General features: G+C 35.8%; 1 protein-coding gene across 2 annotated transcripts in view; it reads right to left on the bottom strand.

Moving 5' to 3' along the window:
* The window catches only part of LOC106868258 (low-density lipoprotein receptor-related protein 5), a 90,750-nt gene that overhangs the window by 13,081 nt on the left and 55,856 nt on the right, over positions 1–21,813 (bottom strand). For both annotated transcript variants that reach the window (XM_089357852.1, XM_089357854.1), the window contains exons 14-15: positions 19,369–19,525; positions 14,020–14,135 (exon numbers count right to left, since the gene is read on the bottom strand). In XM_089357852.1, the coding sequence (XP_089213978.1) occupies positions 14,020–14,135; positions 19,369–19,525 (273 nt within the window). The remainder of the gene's footprint in view (positions 1–14,019; positions 14,136–19,368; positions 19,526–21,813) is intronic.

Here is a 21,813-nt window from a genome sequence, read left to right as displayed (position 1 = left end):
TAATATATTTATATAATATAAATATTATTGCAATCGATGTTCAATGTTACGCAAGTAGAAGCAGCTTTGTGCAGCGACTGTGAAGCAGATTAGGCACACGTACCAACATGTCAAATATCCATTTACGTATCTTTGAAATATTGATTTGTATTCTATCGCTTTGTTGAAACATGGTACGTCTATAGTGCATTTTGCTCTGTTACATGTCTCCGCAATAGACCGTTGAAAATCGAGCCAGGTTTTCACTCAAGGCAAAACAAGGGTAACTATTAGTTATGCAACGTATATATATATATATATATATATATATATATATATATATATATATATATATATATATATATAGATAGATAGATAGATAGATAGATAGATAGATAGATAGATAGATAGATAGATAGATATACTGTGTGTGGGTGTATGGTGAGGGTGCTGAGAAGTGCTTGGTGTTAATGTGTGAGGAGTGGGAAGGTTGGTGTGGGTGTGTAATGGTGTATAAAGTGAGTAATGATTTCAAGAGTGTGTCTCAGTGTTTGTATAGTGATGTATGTGTGGTGAGGGTATGTACGTAGGCGGTATGCAGGTGTGTATGTAAAGGGGAGGCAGTTGGGTGTGAGATGTGTGTGGAAATCCATATGGGTTTAGTGTCAGATGAAGAGAGGTAGTGAGTTGAGCCCATATGGAGCAAAAGAACGAAGAGTGAAGATTAATTCCTGCTCACCGCGAAGGAGGGAGACCGGGTGACCCCTGTGCATATGTGTGTGTTTGTATGTATGTATGTATGTAAGTATGCATTATGTATGTGCATATGTATGTATGTATGTATTCGGTCATTAGCCATTAAATACATCATTATACATTTTGTTTCTAATCTTGTTGATATTATTATTCTAGGTTATATTATTGATAGAAATTTTTTTTGTTTTTTCAATTGTTCTGATAATGTGTATAGATTTAAAGAAAAAAACATGGTTTCTCTGAGGAGTCATAGAAAAATGAGTTTCACGATTACTTAAACTTCTAATAATCCTTTCCACTATAGGCACAAGGCCTGAAATTTGGTGGGGGGGGGGGACTAGTCAATTACATCGACCCCCAGTGTTTCAGTGGTGCTTTATCTATCGACCTCGAAATGATGAAAGGCCAAATCGACCTCGGCGGAATTTTAACTCAGAACGTAGTAACGGGCGAAACACTGTTAAGCATTTTGTCCATCGTCCTAACGATTCTGTCAGCTAGCCGCCTGACTTAAACTCGTAATAATAAAATTTACTTAAGATCCATTTACAGAAACAGATCCAGTAGCTTACACACACACACACACACACACACACACACACACGTACATTCATATATGTGTGAGGGGGGACATAACTATATATATATATATATATATATATATATATATATATCATATGCATATATAAATAATATACATATATATATATATATATATATATATATATATATATATATATATAGTATAAAGTTGCGTGGGTAAGGCCAAAACAATGCGAAGTCCACTCCACACACTCACACAGACGCACATCGGCAACATTCGGTTATTTTTTTGAAAATGGGTCATAACCCCGAAATATTGAATACAAGGTAAGACTACATTAATTCATATATTTGTTTTTTTTTTTGTGGTTTACCTTGCATTTACTTCGCATTGTTTTGGCCTTACCCACGGTCCTTTACACAATATATTCTAAGCAATGCTTCATAGTAATTATTCCATTATATATATATATATGTATATATACATATATATATACATATATATGTATACACTGAGAGACCGAATGAGACATACAAATATATATATATAGATAGATATGCGTATGCATGTATGCATATACATGCGCACCTACATAAAAACACATACATACATAGCCGTCAACACATATATTCATGATAACCTAAAAAATAAATACATACTTTAGCAGATGGTAACTCAGTTAAATTTCATATCTTTTGAGGTTTAACCCATTACAAAAATGAAGCAGCTTTGTTTTCACAATGCTGTACCCGATCCAAGAACTGAAATGACGGTCTCACGATCACGAGTGGAACACCCTAGTCACCAGTCTATGCTCTCACACACATGAATAAATACAAAACCAATATACATAGACGGCGTGCACACGCGCGCGCCTGCGCTCAAACTCACACACAACGCACATACTAACATATATATACGCATATTTACTAACACACATACGTACAGAACCAAAAAATTATCGCAATGCATTTCATTAGACAGTCTGACATTCCACTAGTTCACTGCCCCGGCCGGTCTGGCACCTTACTTATGAACACCGGAAGGGCGAAAGCTAGGTTGATCTAGGCGGGATTCGAATTTGGAGTACAGGAACAAATACTGGAAAGCAGTCTTGCATATATTATAAGTATACATTATAAATAATGTATAAAGAATGGAATTTTTGTATAACTCTCATTCTTCCAATTTCCTATTCTTATATTTTTGTCTCTCCTTCTCTCTCTCTCACTTTCACGCTGACTGGGACCAATACTCCATTGTTTATATCTATCCTACTTTATCTTTTCTTCTCCCTTCTCCACTTCCTCTCTCCTTCTGTTTCTCTCTGTTTCTCTCTCTATCTATCTATCTATCTCTCGCAATATCGAGAAAATTAAAAAGATAAGTAAAGGGAATAATGCGTGATAGAGAAAAATGCATAGCATGATGGCACGTAAAGTGTTTCGGAAAGAGGAAGAGGGATGGTTATTGAGAACAACCTAAGTGGAAAATACATCCTTAAATGAAGTGATTCTCACTCTTACCCCCTATTTCTCCTACTTGCTTTACCTCATGTTTTCCGACACTTGACATCTTGTTCCGTTACTCAACACAAATACTAAATAAGAATATGATACATATACGAGGGCTCATCAGTAAGTACCAGGGCTGTTGCCATAGTAACAAAGTTAAGGCGTGCAGAGTAAAGCCGCTTGCCAAAGATTGACCTTGAACTCTGCTGTGCATGCACACTAAGTTTCAACGTTCTAACTCACTTCCGCTGTTTACAGCAGTGCTTGGAAGGAAGGTGTGTAGCGTGTGATCGTCGCATTGACCATGACAGAGAACGTTGTCATGGCGATACCTGCTCAGAGGCCAACGCAAAGTTGCAGAAAGTATATGGAGATGAGTGTATGAGCAACACACAAGTGTATGAGTGGTTCAGGCGTTTCCAAGATGGCTGAAAAAATGTCGATATTGTGTGTTTGTGTGTGTATTGTGCACGCGCGCGATTGTCTGTGCTTCATTGTTTGTGTCTTTGTGTCTGTGCATGGCCCCACCCCCACTGCTTAACAACCGGTGTTGAAGTGTTTAAGTCCCAATAACTTGGTGTTTCGGCATAAGAGACTGAAAAAAGGAATAAATATTAGGGCCGATTTATTCGACTAAAAAAAAGAAAAACACTTCAAGATGGTGCCCCAGCATGGGCGCAGTCTAATGACTGAAACAAATGAAAGAAATAGAGTATAAATTTTAATCCCTTTCATGAAAATGAGAGAAAGATACTAGCTGCACTTTGATATGAAATCGAAACGGTTATATACTCGTACGAACGCTCTGCAAACAGGCTGAGACGGGGAACACCGGTCCTATATTAAAAACGAATTTGGTCCCTTACACCTAGTCCACCAAGCATCTAAGGCAGCAGTTCTCAACAAGGATCTACCGTATTTTGACTTGTATATGGAACCCTTTTTGTTGTTTTTTTTGTCAAAAATTAGATTAAAAGATTTGGGAGTTTCTTATATATTGATAGTATATAATACTATCCCTTACAAAACCTTTTTTCCAAATTTTAAGCCCCCAAAACTAGGGGGTTCCTTATACACGTTAAAATACGGTATATGACCCTCGGTGGCCCTTGTGGTTATATTTTTACAATACATATAGTATTTTAACAATTTTTTACGCAATTCCTAATAATATTACTCTTTTTTACTCTTTTACATCTTTCAGTCATTTGACTGCGGCCATGCTGGAGCACCACCTTTAGTCGAGCAAATCGACCCCAGGACTTATTCTTTGGAAGCTTAGTACTTATTCTATCGGTCTCTTTTGCCGAACCGCTAAGTTACGGGGACGTAAACACACCAGCATCGGTTGTCAAGTGATTGTGGGGAGGGGGGGGGGGTTAGGGTTAGGGTTAGACACACAAACATATATATATATACATATATACGACGGGCTTCTTTCAGTTTCCGTCTACCAAATCCTCTCACAAAGCTTTGGTCGGCCCAAGGCTATAGTAGAAGACACTTGCCCAAGGTGCCACGCAGTGGGACTGAACCCGGAACCATGTGGTTGGTAAGCAAGCTACTTAACACACAGCCACTCCTGCGCCTATATATAATATTCTAACAATTTTTTATGCAATTCCTAATAATATTGATTAATAAAAAAATATAATAGGATGATTTTTTTTAAAGCATCGAATGGCAAGAAGGGTCCATCCAACTAAAATAGGACTCAAAAGTTGAACTGTATGAATTTTCTCTCTTCCCTTTCCTTTACTATCCCTATTTTCGTGTCACTCCTTTTTTATCACCCATCATAAATTCCAACTTAGCGTAAACATGACCTGGTTTGCGCTGGTATGTACTTGTTTTATGTGTAATTGTGTGTGCGTGTACGTGGGTGGGTGTACATGTGTGTGTCTTTGAGAGTGTGCGTGTGTGTGTGAGTGTGTGCGCGTGCGTTCGTGTATGTGTGTGTGTCTGTGTGTGTGTCTGCTTGTCTCTCTCTGTGCGCATGTGCGTGTTCGCACGCGTAGCGTTTGAGAGTGGAGACGCATGGCTTGGTGGTTAAGGTGTTGTATTCCTGATCGTAAGATTGTAGTTTCGATTCCTGGAGAGGGAGACGTGTTGTGTTCTTGAGCAAAACACTTTATTTCACGTTGCTCCTGTCCACTCAGCCGGCAAAAATTAGTAATCTTGCAACGGACCGGCGTCCCGTCCAGCTGGAGAATATCTATCCTTATGTGACGGTATGACTCATAAGAAATCAGTCCTTATGTGACGGTATGACTCGAGAAAGTAACTTTACTTTTTACTTTACTAACGCAGTGTTTGAGATCTTGGGTTCATCCTATTGTGTGGGTCTTAGAATAGTGTTCACTATAGACTTCGGATTCATTCACAACCTGTGTGTGTAAGTAATTAGACAGAAACTATGTGCAATCCAATCGGTTGGACAGTAAATTTAATTCAATGAACTAATCATTATAACCAGTTTTCTTTATGAGCTGTGCGTTTGAGCGACCGCACATAAGTATATTTACGACAGGCTCCTATCACTTGACAACTGATTCTGGTGTGTTTACTTCCCCGTAACTTAACGGTTCGGCAAAAGAGACCGATGGAATAAATACTAGTCTTACAAAGAATAAGTCCTGGGGTCAATTTGCTCGACTAAAGGCGGTGCTCCAGCATGGCCACAGTCAACTGACTGAAACAAGTAAAAGTGTGAAAGAGTATATATATATATATATATATATATATATATATATATATATATATATATATTTACTTGGAGAATGGAGCAACAAATACAAGAAAAAGCATTTTCGTTGGACTAGATAGCCGTTGTTTTATTATGTGGAACTTGTGAAATGAGTCAGTGTGGAGGTTTAGGTTATGTAATGAGTCATTTTGTATATTATGTTTTATTTATATATATATATTGTAATTTTTACTTTTTTACTTTTACATCGTTTAGGTCATTGTGTGTGTGGTGGGGTAAGTGCACGTTTGCGTATAGGCGCAAACATAAATGTTACATACGCTTAAATAGACAGACGCTACTTCTCTGGAGTGGATATCATGTCAATATCGGGAACTACAATTAGTATAAAGGCGTCATTTATTGCACATATTAGTACATTGTTCAAAGCCCTACAAAGAGAGAGGATGACAATAGAGAGAATAAAGGAATAAGAAGCCTTGACTTCTGATTCTAGGCACACAAACATACATTCATACTTTCATAAATAAATACGTACATACATACAGACGTTTGGACGGGCGGAGAGATAGATATACAGTCAGATAGGCAAACAGATAGATAGATAGATAGATAGATAGATAGATAGATAGATAGATAGATAGTTCTAATTCCCAAAAGGAGTGGTGCTTTTCAATTCCCAGACGGGTGGTGCTCTTGAACAAAGCAGATCATTTAACGTTGACACAGTCCACTGAGCTGAAAATTAATAAGAAAATGCCACGGCCAGACCTGAAAGGATCTGTTGTCCCGTTCTGCCGGAGATTTTTACTACCTCGATCGCAAACACGCTATGTGTGCGTATGCGTGAATATATATATATATATACATGCATACATACAAACATACATACGTACATATATATGTGCGTGCATGCATACAATCATACGTACATATATACTTATATACATACATACATATGCAGGTATGTGCATACATGCATGTATGCATGTATGCATGTATGTGTGTAATGTATGTATATACGTATATAAATTCATATGTATAAAAGACAGACTGACAGAAGGAAAGAGAGAGACCGAGTATGAGAGTTTTATTGAAGCTAAAAATCCCCACAAAATACCTTTCAGAGTTTCACGGAACCGATCGTCCGACAGAAAATAAATTTTAAGTGTTCACCTCTTCCAATGATCGCTTACCTAAGACCCTGAGTTATACTTCGTGGAATTTTCAATCAGCTTCAAATAAAAATAGTTTTTTATTTAAATTATCCTTAGTATTCAAGTGCTATTTTCTCCACCTTGTTTTGTACCGACATCTTCAGTGCGCGCGTACGCATGAGTGTTTGCGTTTGTGTGTGAGGGGTTGTATAAAGCGCACACAGATGTATACACACGCATAAAGATACACTCACAAACAAACAAATACACACATATATACTATATCTAAGTGTGTGTATGAGTGTGTGTGTGTGTGTGTGTGTGTGTGTGTGTGTGTGTGTGTGTGTGTGTGCATGTGTGTTCGCGTACATGTGTGTGTGTGTGTGTGTGTGTGTGTTTACAAACACAAATAAAGGGCAAGGAGCCGAATGAATTATGAAATTTTGTTTGCTCAAATCGATGTCCCCTACGTTTCTAATCAGCTTTTGTGACTTGACAACGTATTGTTGTATGTAGTAAATTGGTCGAAGAATTCTAGAATAAACAGAATAAAATCTGTATTGTTCAGTTTTCGTTGGTTAGCTTTAATCAAATACTAATCGCGAGCAACTTCGAGCATGATAGATGTTGGATTATTTCTGTAGCAATGTTCAGTTTGTGCCGTGTCTAGAAGAGGTCTGAAACACTAGGAAATCGCTGGGATGCTGTATAAAGAATAATTACTACTGTGTGATGATTTAGTCAATGGTGTTTGTGGGATGTAATAAGGTTGTTATCTGATCTCTGACTCAAAGTTTGTCACCATAAATTTTTTCATATATCTGCATGTAAACAACAACTCGGACCTATTGTTCTATAAACTAAAACAGTACCAAGAAGTTACATTTTTCTATGAAGCATAAGCTGCACCTCTTTCACCCATTCGAATATCATTTTGCAGTTTTGATGATATTTCAGCTAACATTTATGCTCTAATGGTATTGAGTGAACGCGAATATAAATCCGGTTTTAAAATGTGACATCTTCCGTGAATCCTAAGTAGTTGGGATTGACGGAGGATGCGTTTGTTATTTTGCTTTATAGAGAAGTTACTTTATGAGATCCTTATTCTAAACAAGGTGTTGCTGTGTTACAGAAATTACTTTTAGCAGATGTGAAGAGTATTTGTATGACATTGACAGTGCTTGCATATCCGTATATGAGATGTGCTGGCAACAATGACTTCATATACGTTTATGAGATGCGCTGGCAACAGTGATTGCATATACGTATATGAGATGTGCTGGCAATAGTGATTGCATATACGTATATGATATGTGTTGGCAACAGTGATTGCATATACGTATATGAGATGTGCTGGCAACAGTGATTGCATATACGTATATGAGATGTGCTGGCAACAGTGATTGCATATACGTATATGAGATGTGCTGGCATGCACATGACATACTGGTTAGTGTGGTCCATTCGACAGTTCAACTTCTACAAATCTATTTATTATCTATTTGCCATGTGCCACATCCCACGTAACGAGAACCTAGGAATAGCAACGGTGTGAATCATTATGTTTGAACATATATATGTGTGTGCGTGTGTGTATGTGTGTGTATGTGTATGCGAACGTATGTGCATGAGTGTGTAGATAGATAGATAGATAGATAGATAGATAGATAGATAGATAGATAGATAGATAGATAGACTATGATCGGATGAACATGTATATAATTAAGTATCTGTCAGTGTGTAGGTGATTGTGTGGATTGCGGTGTATGTACGTATTAGCATGTATGTATATGTCTATCTATATATGAGTGTGTGTGTGTTTGTGTGTGTATGTATGTGTGTGTGTATATGATTATATATACGAATATATGCGCGTGTGGGAGAGAGACGGAGAGGGAGATAGAGTGTGTTTGTATGTGTGTGTATTTATTTGTGTGTGTGTGTGTGTGTGCGTGTGTGTGTGTGTGTGTGTACGAATATATGCTAGTTCGCCTGCGCATTAATGCACATTAGAAGAATGAAAAATGCAATCTTTCATACAGTTGGTATTCGGCAAATAACGACTAACTCACACTCGACAAACACATTGATACATCTACATGCACAATCACATACATACACTCACACACATATAGAAACAATAAAAATACAAATAATCATTGACATACAAAAAAAAACAACATAACAGTACAGTAGAAAATAAAGACATTGTCGATTATGCCTATCCTTCTAAATATCTTCTAAGATGCATTATCTTCTATAGTTATGGCTAATAGTTATGTTCATTCTTTTCACCTACGCAAACTATTTATACGTTGAGGGAAATGTAAATAAATAAAGACAGGCGTAAATTAACATATAGCTTTCGTGGCGGAATGATATTCAATGATATTCATTACCACAGTAAGACATCCGTCAATCGTCATTATATATTTAGCATGTTATTCACTATCCAATAAGGAATGGAGTGTAGCTAAGTACATACTCAGAAACGCATACACACACCAGACACACACATACACACACATACACACATATATACAAGCATATACATAAGCATATATACACAAATACACACAAACACACACACAGACATATGCATATATGTGTGTGTGTATATATATATATATATATATATATATATATATATATATATAAAATTACACATACGCATATGTACATTCATGCATACATACCTACATACATACCTACATACATACCTACATGCACACTTACGCACATACATACATATACGTATATATATATATATGCGTATATATATATATGTATAGGCAGGCAGACAAACAGACAGACAGACAGACAGATAGACAGACAGACAGGCAGATAGATAGATAGATAGATAGATAGATAGATAGATAGATAGATAGATAGATAGATAGATAGATAGATAGATAGATAGACAGATAGATAGATAGATAGATAGATAGATAGATAGATAAGATAGGCGTATAAACAACAAGCAGGCGTATTATTTTGACGCTTGAGAAGGTGAGAAAGTCTTTTATATTTCGAGCCTACGCTCTTCCACAGAAAGGAACACTATGAAACAAACAGACAGAGAATAAAAAAAATACCTTAAGAGATAGAAAATATCCAATAAATTACTGGTTTATTTCCTATTATTTTATTATGAATAGTAATATTCCTGAAATAATAGGTTTAAGTATAAATCTTGGTTAATAAATATCAAATTAACATCCAGAAAATGGAGAATTAGCGTTTATATAGTTTATTATCTGCAAAAATTAAAACCTGTTCACTTACAACTGTTTCTATTTTGCCCAAACGATTAACTTCTAGTAATCTTCTATATATATAAAAATGAGAATGTGTGTCTGTCTGTCTGTCTGTCTGTCTGTCTGTCTGTGTGAATCCCTAAAACTCGAGAACTACGCAACCAATTTCATTCAAATTTTACAGATGCCTTACTTAGGGTTCCAGTAGTGTTTTAGTCAAAAAAAATTTTAACTTCTTGCAGAGTTCGAGCTCACAGCAACATAACATCTCCTCCACTATTTAATTATTACGTGTCAAAAGTGAAACAAAAACACTCATGTCAAATACTTTCACTTTAAAAATGAAACTATTCTACTAACTGAAACAATCACATTTCGATACTGTAATGACAGATACTTTCAGAGAGAGAGAGAAAGAGAGAAAGAGAGATAGAAAGAGAGAGAGAAAGAGAGAGAGAAAGAGAGAGAGAGAGAGATGTATATGTATACATATAGATGTATATGTACACGTTATTCCACTAACTGAAACAATCACATTTCGATACTGTAATGACAGATACTTTCAGAGAAAGAGAAAGAGAGAAAGAGAGAAAGAGAGAGAAAGAGATGTATATGTATACATATACATGTATATGTACACGTATATGCATATATATATATATATATATATATATATATATATATATATATATATATATATATATATATATATATAGATATAGATCTATATGCATACATGTATATGTATACACATGTGTAGATGTATATATATAAATATATATAGATGTACATGTAATATGTACACATATATACATATATATACATGCATACAGATATCTATACATATATACACCCATCACACACAAACACATGTGCACAAACACACACATTAGTCATTTGTTTTCTTATCCAAAACTACGTCAAAAGTAGTGAACGGATCTTTATGAAATTTGGAAATTATATTCTATGTATAACGGCCATAACTCCCATGAAAATTCATATATTTTTGATGTTGATGAAATTTTAACCCGAACATAACAGATGAGCATTATTTGTAATTCAACGGTACAACAGTGTAAGACTACCCTTTCAGATATACTTTCATTGTGATTTCTGCAATGTGGTGCATAAATTGTCAAGTAAATGAGATGCATCTTTGCCTCCACTGATTCACTTGCAAAGTGTTGAGTAAAATTATTTCGTTGCAGACCTCCTTTGGGTCTTTTTATTATCACTACGACACACATAGTCCCCAGCTGGTAACATTGATTTCAAGGCCTTCCTAGATGAGAGACTGGCATTCCACTTAATGTCTATGTTCCATGCTGGCATGGATTGGAGAGTTATTAATGTAGAAATATGGTATCGTAGCTACTAACAGTTGAGGGTTGCGTAGTCTAGACGGCGTTTTTAGATTTCATTATTCTCTTTAACCCGGGCAAAGCCGGGTATTTCTGCTAGTATATATATAAAGCAGTTGTTTACTGTCAACTTTATCATAACACTGCTTTGTCGTAACACTGCTGCTTATATATCTCTGTGAGATTTATAATTAGATCATTTCTAATATATATATATATATATATGTATATATATATATATATATATATATATATATATATATTGGATAGCTTTATATTGTAAATTATACACATATAAAGCTTGAAACACGTGTACCGCGGAATCCTTTGTAGTTTTGTTGTTATTTTTGGGATTTACAATTTATATATATATATATATATATATATATATATATATATATATATATAAACTGTTCTTTTTATCCCCAGGAAGATATCTCCTCCATCTGGCTAACGACACACTGTCTGTGTCCGAGTAGTATTTGTGAGGGGAGGTCATCACTCCCACATTCCCAAGTTCCTGAGTAGTTACTCGTCTTCATTGTATGATACTCACCAGCTACTGATGAAAGCTCGTTCCACTCGCAAAATTCTATATGCTTTTTCCAGCGACAAACTGTCGCTGATCTCGAAAAAGGGGAAATAAGCTATATTAATTCTCTGAGTGAGAGGTAAACAGTAACAGTACGGACTCGTAAAATATATTTGCCAACTAAATGTAGCAGTAACATAGAGGACGATGTTACTGTTGTTTTTAGCCCCAGGAAGACATTTCCTCCAGCTTGCTAACCACATATATATACAAGGCCGGCTTAAGTGCCATAGAGACCCTAAGCACTTAGAAGATTTCGGTGCCCCATATACATATGTAATTCCAAATGTAAACAACAATAAACTATAAAATATATTTTTACGTTTCAAAAATTATACAAAACTAACAGTAAGATGGAAAATAATCCTTTCTAATATAGGCACAAGGTCTGAAATTTTGGGGAAGGAGACTAGTCAATTACATCGACCCAGGGTTTCACTGGTACTTAATTTATCGACCCTGGAGGGACGAAAGGCAGAATGTAATGAAGGGCGAAATATCACCAAATGACTGAAATAAGTAAAAGAATAAAGGAGTATTTATACCAGCGTCTTGGTAAGATGGAAAATAATGTTTATCTTTTTTGCACTTCCAATTCATTTTTCCGATCATACAAACAACTTCAAATCTTATTCTCGCAAGTTTAAAGTGATTACTTTTTTGCCGTGAACCATATGCCATTTCTGTGGTGCCCATCATTCCTTTGATGCCCTAAGCACGTGCTTATTTTGCATAATCTAGCTCTGTATGTATATATATATATATATATATATATATATATATATATATATATATATATATATCTATATATATATATATATATATATATATATATATATATATATATATATATATATATATATATATATATATATGTATATATATATATATATGTATATATATATATATATATATATATGTATATATATATATATATATATATATATATATATATATATATATATATATATATATATGTATGTATGTATGTATGTATATATATATATATATATATATATATATATATATATATATATATATATATACATATGAAACAAAATAACAAAAACCAGCAATAGTTTAATGACTTCTAGAGTTAGTATTATTAGGTTAACGCTCAACGATAGAAAATGTTATGTAATGAATTATTAAATGCCGAAGTATAAGTGTGTAGCGTTTCGGACAGTATGCAGTATGCTTCTTCAGATACCAGAGGAAAATGAAGAAAGCTTGGTAAAAGACGGAGACGCTATTTTCGTCAGTTATCAGAGTTGAGTCTTCTTACAATTTAGCCAACAAGAGCTTTGTTGTATAACGGCGAACTTTGATGAGTTCGGACCTTTTGTGTAGGACAATAGGAGCTTGGTGATGTTGAACTTGTTTGAGATGACCACAGATCTTGGAACCTGTAAACAAACCTAGCTCAAACGACTCGCTTATGATAATAAAGATATTACGTAAATGAAGTTAAAATCGGGCTCCACTTACCAGAGATTATTTCACACACACACACGTATAAGTGTGTGTGTGTGTGTGTGTGCTCATACATGAATGTGCATATATATATACATATACATATATATATTAACATAAGTTAATCATCACAAAATTTTCCTTATACCCCAAGATTTCTTACACATCGGCAATTTTGAAATACTGAAATCGACTGGTGATCAAGATATTTAAAGATGCTAACTGCCTTTATTATGTTGTATCGTTAGAGGGTTGGGCAGGGAGGTGAGTGGCCACATTGTTGGTTAAAGAACTTATCGTGTGGTAAGTTGCATCTTTTTGTTGGCGTTCGTTTTTACAGGTATCAACAGGTAATTCAGTTTTAGAGTTAATCTCTTAGAGGCTTGTTTGTCAGTTGACACCTTTCGACATCTGATTGTTTACATGGATGACGTCCGCTATTTTCGTCAGTTATCAGAGTTGAGTCTTCTTACAATTTAGCCAACAAGAGCTTTGTTGTATAACGGCGAACTTTGATGAGTTCGGACCTTTTGTGTAGGACAATAGGAGCTTGGTGATGTTGAACTTGTTTGAGATGACCACAGATCTTGGAACCTGTAAACAAACCTAGCTCAAACGACTCGCTTATGATAATAAAGATATTACGTAAATGAAGTTAAAATCGGGCTCCACTTACCAGAGATTATTTCAGTTGAGTTGAATGCATGTATGTCGTTTAACCGTACAAATTTTGACGTGCCATCCCAGAAATTCTCCAATTGACCGCCTCTCTTTGACAAACGCATTAAGGAACTGTCAAGAAATATATATTACATTATTCATAGGCATCACACTATACTAGTCTTTCACCCTTCACGTCAATATATTCATTACAAGACACAAAACACCACCCGATCTACGGATTGAACCAAAGACTTCACGATCATGAACTACACACACTAATCTCTAAGCTTCATACCTTCGCCTTGATGAATATAGGTATCCTAAATTAAACAACAACCACTACATTTCTAAGTGTCGGATGTAATATGTTAATTATTAAGAGCAAATACCGAATCTTTAAATCAATACTATATCTATTTTTCTCTTCTTTTGTCTAATTTGGTGTGCTTTGATGGTTGTTCTATTCAGAAAAGTCAGTCGTATGGAAGCAATAATATTAGTTGAGGGGGCTGCTACGGTTTTACATTGTCACTGTGTGCGGCGACATAAATGTTTTTAATGTATTACGGCCAACGAGAATCTACATCAGACTACAATTACTAATACAGCAGGTGTCGTATTATAGGCTACAGTGACAGAGCGTGCAAATGACAGCTTTGGCCAACTCGTAAAAAAATAAACAGCCAATTCCCACCAAACATCAAACCACACCTAAACATCTCAAAAAAAAGAAAATGATAATAATAAATAATAAAAACACAACTATACAATTTAAATAACACTCCTCGTACATTGTCGGAAAATAAGATGAAATACTCATGGCTTTAATGATTTGATCATAAGCGTTGTATCGTTGTTTAGCCCAGGGTCAACAAATTCTGAGATTACATTGATTTAAGCAATAACTACGACATGCTTTAGAATCCATTCTATTATAGGCACAAGGCCTGACATTCTAAGAGGAGGCTAGCGGATTACATCGAGTCTAGAGTAAGACTAGTACTTATTTTATTAACCCCACCAAAAGGATGAAAAGCAAAGTCGATCCCGGCAGAGATCGAACTCAGAACGTAAAATCAGAAGAAAGTCCGCTAAATATGTTGAGCTACATGCCAACGATTTTGTCAGCTCTCTGTCTTGGATTTATGTTATTATTTTGAATTTATATTATTATATTGTTAATATAACTATATCGAAGGTGGCGAGCTGCCAGAATCGCTAGTACACCGGACAAAATGTTTAGCGGCATTTCGTCTCTCCTTACGTTCTGAGTTCAAATTCCGCTGAGGTCGACTTTGGCTTTCATCCCTTCAGGGTCGATAAAATAAGTACCACTTGAACACTGGAGCCGAGCAGCAGGGGGCGATATAATCGATTTACTCCCTTCCCCGAAAATTGCTGAATTTGTGCCAAAATATTTAACTAAATCCAGTTCCAATAGGACATGATGACTCACATTTCAAGAACTGACACTTCGTTGGTTAAAACGACGCGGGTTCCAGTTGATCTGATCAACGGAACAACCTGCTAGTGAAAATATCTTGCAAGTGGCTGAATACTCCACAAACACACGTACTCTTAATGAAGTGACGCAAAATATGACAAGGCTGGCCCTTTGAATTGCAGGTACAATTCATTTTTGCCAGCTGAATAAACTGAAACAACGTGAAATAAGGTTCCTTATTCAAGGACACAAGCGCCGCCAAGAATTGAACTCACACCCTTACGAACGGGAACTCAATACTCTTAACCGCCAAGCCTTGTGTCTCCACTCCTCACATGTAAACCATCCCTTTCTATTATAAGCACAAGGCCTTAAATTGCGGAGGGTTGGGATAGTCGATTACATGCCCCCCCCCCCCGCCCAACGTACAGAACTGGTACTTATTTTATCGACCCCGAAAGGATAAAGGGCAAAGTCGACCTCGACAGAATTTGAACCCAGAAAGTAAAAACAGGCGAAATGCCGCTAAGCCATTTACTTACACAACTGATGCCATGAGTTCAAATCCCGTCGAAAACGAATTTGCTTGCCATTCGGCCGAAATCGGTATATTTTGTGGTATTGAGCCTATCTTAGATAATCAGTATATAAGCGTACTACTTTGAGAATATCCTCCCTTGTGTTTTCTGTATAAAACTAATTTGTGTTCTTTAATATATACTATGAGAAGAACTAACTTTGCTAATTTTCTATGCATTACTTTTTAAAATCTTTTAAAATTTTTATTTGACTGTGGTCATGCTGGAGCACCGCCTTGAAAAGTTAAGTCGAAGAAATTGATCTCAGTATTTATTTTTAAATTTACAACTTATTCTGCTGATTCTTTTGCCTAACCGCTAGTTTAGGCAAAAGAAACCGCTAGTTTAGGCAAAAGAAACCAACACCAGTTGTCAAGCGGAAGCGTGGAACAAACATAAGCACAAGAATACACACATACCTATACAACGCACACACACACACACACACACACACACACACATATATATATGTGTGTGGGAGGTGTATACACGACAGGCTTCCACACAGTTTCTGCCCACCGAATTCACTCACAAGGTGCAGGACAGGGGAACTGATTCAGGAACTACGCGATATCAAAACGAGCCTCTTAACCACCGTATAATTGTTCTTCCATTGTGTTTCTTCGTATCTGTTTCTGTTGATGATTTTTATCCGCTTGCTATTACTCGTCCTATTTAAGTTTTCAATTTAAAATGTTTGTTCTTATTTCTAAGTATTTATACTTTGTTCCTCTTTCACTTTCCTCACTAAAATTGAAGCAGTCAAGAGCTGTTTTTCTCTTTAAAGTCCTTAGCAAAGAAAATATTGACATCTGATAAATCTTTCTGTTGATATGTCCAGGCATGTGTTGTTGTATTGTTACTTGAATACACTTAGACAAAGTAGAACTGCTGCAGGAGAAATAATTAACACACATACATACACACACATACAATATAGTGTACATATCCGTTTTGCTAATTGTGCATGCTTTTTGAAAATATTTTGTATCCTGAAACTATAATAACAATTGTTTCTTTTCGATCCCCAAAACCTCTAGAGTCATTAATATAATATAAGGATTGCTTTCTAGGTTATTCACCGTATTGATATTAATTTCTCCACTTACCGCATTCTCTTTTATAATCGTTTCAATGTTGTTTTTTTTTCCTTTTTAATTGCCTTTTTTTTTTCTGAGTTTATTTTTGTATATGAGTATTTATTTTGTTTTACTTTCGTACTTGTACTACAAATTCTCTCACAACGCAGTGATTGGCGCAAGGTGCCACGCAGTGAAACTTAATCAGAAAGCACATGGTTGCAGAGCGAACTATTTTAATCCACACTCCACGCCTGCACCTGTATGTATACATATATATATATATATATATATATATATATATACACACACACATGGATGGATGAATGGATGGATAGATCGATGGATGGATCGATGGATAGCTATACCTATCAGTCACGCTTGCGCATGTATATATATTAGGCGCAAGCGTGGCAATATGAGAAGAAGTTTGCTTCCCCACCACATGGTCCCGGGTTCAGTCCTACAGCGCGGCACCTCAGGTGTCTTGTGCTATAGCCTCGGGCCGACCAAAAACATTGTGACCGGGTTTGGTGGACGGAGACTGAAAGACGCCCGCCGCATGTGTGTGTGTGTGTGTGTGTGTGTGTGTGTGTGTGTGTGTGTGTGTGTGTGTGTGTGTGCGTGCGTGTTTGGGTCGATGTCTTCCCCCATCCAACCCCTCCGCTTAACAACCAGTGTTTGCGTGTTTCTGTAACTTAGCAGTTCGCCGAGACTGATAGAATAATTGCCAGGCTTAACAAAAAATAAGGACTGGGACCGTCGATTCATTTAACTAAAACGAATTTTTCATGGCTACAGTTTAATGACTGAAATGAGTAAAAGATATATATGCATATATATAGTGTTTGATCTCACTGCATAGGGATGTATCTAAGCTTACCTTTGTTCAAATTCAGTAATTTATCAGTTTTCTTTATCTAACTGTATACATAAAGTTTTACTCTCTTTAGAAGAAATTCTTAGATATTTTGCTCCTAGTAATTTTCACAGATATTCCGTAAAGTGTACGCTGTTTGCAAGAACTTGTTCAACAGGTTTTCGCTTTGTGAAATTTTCCAAGTTGATTGTGGTAAAAACCTATTGTTAATGACCATCCTATGCCAATTATATTTGCACTCACTTCTTTATTTAAAACAGTGTTTTATGACCTTATGACTGTTATTTTATTTATTACTGGATAGAAAAATTGATAGAGCTCCAACCACAATGCCCTGTAGATTTTTGTTAAAGCCACCTACATTCTGTGTTTAACCCTCACGTGGTGGGCTCGACCTTGTTTCTCATTTTATCAGCGTTAATAAAATAAACATGTCAATTTCCAGAACACTGAATAGGCTCTACCTTTCCAATAAATATGTGACCTTGACTCAACGATAGAAATTACTCTTAACTTCCTTTAAAATAAATAGACCACCAAGCAGTTTCTTTTTTACTAATGATGCATATGATGCATAATAATGTATATGACGCAAATCTCTGGCAAGCAAGTTTTACTACAAGCGCCACCGGACTCATCTCCAGAAGTGAATGGATTACTTGCATATAGTTATGTTGTCAATGTGGCATCTGTCATCAGCTAGGTAAACTAAGCTATCAAATGCTAAAGTCCTAAGCATGACTAAATAATGATTTCAAAAATTGGCACAAGGCCAGCAATTTCGTGAGTGGGGAATATGTCGTTTAGATCTCTCTTATAATCGTTTCAATGTGTTTTTTCTTTTCTTTAATTGCCTTTATTTCTGAGTTTATTTTTGTATATGAGTATTCATTTTGTTTTCCTTTCCTGCATCTACTACAAATTCTCTCACAACGCAGTGATTCGCCCAAGGTACTTATTTTATCATCCCCATATATATATATGTATGTATGCATGTACGTATGTATGTATGTCCGATATGTAAAACTGTCCGATGAACGGGAACGTGAAACTCCGAGTAAGAGTCTTTTGGTATATATATATATATATATATATATATATATATATATATATATATATATAATCTCGTTTTTGTACATATGATTACATCGTGCAATATATCCTTTTTCTAATTCAAGACTACAGTATGTAACAGGAGAATTTGGTTATTACTTCGAAGGACTGAACTGTAACCATTTCTTGTCGAAATATTTGTGTAAATTTGGTCCTTATTACTTAGATTTCTGATCAGCTCAGATTTAATGAACTATAAATATGTTCTAGTTGTGACTATGCTGAAGAAAATCTTTTCCCATATCACAAGTCATAATGTTATACTTACTTTCGTGACCAGTCTGTAAGGTAAAGGTAATCACCAGACAGAGCAATACCAAAATAATGGGCGTCCGATTCACTGTAAAGTACATTCTGTTGCTTGCCGTCAGTGGTCATCGAAGCAATTTTGTTGGAGCGGGCATCAACCCAATATAATCGCTTCTCTGTATTGGTAAGATGTTAGAAGTAGAATTAGATGGGCAAACATACACATACAAAGATTTAAAAAATTATGTAGCAATACAAAGTTGGTAAGATTAAAGGTCAAATCATACTATAAAAACAGAATAAAAATTAATCTACCTCGAATCTCAATTTGTCTTGCAATGAAATTGAATCATAATAAGCTCTGAGTGTAAAATAATAGATTTAAACTTCAGTCGTCTCCTATATCTTGCGGATGAGACCACACTATATAGAGTATCATCTTTAATTTTTCAATCTCATTTTTTAAAAATCTAAGTTCTCTATTTAATACTAAATAGTAATAATGTTATTTTTTGTATAATTAGATATTGTTAATATAACAATACATAAAAAAACGGGCTAGAGTTGAAGTGCTCAGCATGGCCGCAGTCAAGTGACTGAAGCTAGTAACAGAACGAAAGAATATATATACGCACAAACACAGAGGCTCAAAGTATTGTCACTGGTCTAGAGAAGAAAGATCAGCATCAATAATGCTTTTATATTTTCAGAGTATATAAGACAAATGAAAGGACCGTAGTCTGAGACCAAATGCTTACAACAGAGTAAACTGTAATAACGAGAGCTAAGAGCCAAATAGTGATGTTAAACAATGTGACGTATAAAGTCTATTTAAAAATACAGCCAGGACAATAAACAGAGAAATAAAACGTCAACGTGTGTTTCGACATGTATTCAATTCAGTCACAAGAACTTTGTACCCCTTGACCTATCGTCTAAGGGCTGAATATCCTACACACGCATGTAACCCTAACGCAACATTCACCAGTAGAATTCACCGGACGGGCTGCTAAATATATTCTGCTTACCTAATTTCAATAACAGGGGTTGGATTCACAACAGACTATGCTAGAAGACACGCCTAAGAGGCCACGTAGGGGGATCGAATCCGGAACCCAATCTGGAATTAGGAATATATCTACGAATACGAGACCTGATGACGTTCGGAGATCATGCTTATCGAAATGTAGTGCAATTAAAAATATTTCCTAAAAATTGTTTCGTCTCCCGAATTAATATTATTAGTCCCAAACTATTACAACTTCATACTTTTAGATACATAAACAACATCTTTGTTTTCATTTCGTCGTGAGAAAGGGAATTTGCTGTCCATTTGTGACCGGTGAGATTGATGGCTTTCCGCTAAAACTTCAGGGAAAAGTTATGCACTGAGATGGGAAAGCCCAAACGGCTGATGTTCAAGAGAAGAAAGGACCTCTGTCCTGAAAACGATTTAACTTTACTTCTTTCCCACAATGAATCAATTTTTAACATTGACACAAGAAAACACATTTTTGTTTTGTTCTGTTTTTTTTGTTTTTTGAAGTATCAAGTTGTATAGTGTGTTGCCATTATTTTAATGATACTCATTTTAATAATTGCAGATACTGAAGGGGAAAATTGCAACAAAAGCTGTATCGCTCCCACTTACTTGATCAAATTATTTTTTACTCGTAATAACACTATGATCGTATTGTCAGTGAAAAAGAAAGACTGTAATTAAACGCTAGGTTTGTTTGACATATCTGCCAATTTTCGCGGCCATACTGGAGCACCACCTTTAGTGGAAAAAATCGACCCCTGGACTTATTCTTTGTAAACCTAGTACTTATTCTATTGGTCTTTTTGCCGAACCGCTAAGTCACGGGGACGTAAACACACCAACATCAGTTGACAAGCAATGGTTGGGGATGGGACAAACACAGACACACAAATACATACACACACACACACACACACACACACACACACACACACACACATATATATATATATATATATATATATATATATATATATATATATATATATATATATATACAACGTGCTTCTTTCAGTTTCCGTCTACCAAATCCACTCACCAAGCTTTGGTCGGCTCGAGGCTATAGTAGAAGACACTTGCCTAAGGTGACACGCAGTCGGACTGAACCCGGAACCATGTGGTTGGAAAGGAAGCTTCTTACCACAGTCACTCCTGCGCCTATATATATATATATGACAAGCCTATATATATATAAGAAGCTTCCTTCCCAACCACATGGTTCCGGGTTCAGTCCCACTGCGTGGCACCTTGGGCAAGTGTCTTCTACTATAGCCTCGGGCCGACCAAGGCTTGGTGAGAGGATATATATATATATATATTGTGTGTGTGTGTGTGTGTGTGTGTGTGTGTGTGTGTGTGTGTGTGTGTGTGTGTGTGTGTGTGTGTGTGTGTGTGTCATATATATCTATATGACAATGGTTT

This window comes from Octopus bimaculoides, chromosome 9, assembly GCF_046866305.1.
Source record: "Octopus bimaculoides isolate indiv1 chromosome 9, ASM4686630v1, whole genome shotgun sequence".
In the NCBI taxonomy this organism is placed as follows: domain Eukaryota; kingdom Metazoa; phylum Mollusca; class Cephalopoda; order Octopoda; family Octopodidae; genus Octopus; species Octopus bimaculoides.
The sequence above is the reverse complement of the archived record's forward strand: the minus strand, read 5'-3'. Positions and strand labels throughout refer to the sequence as shown.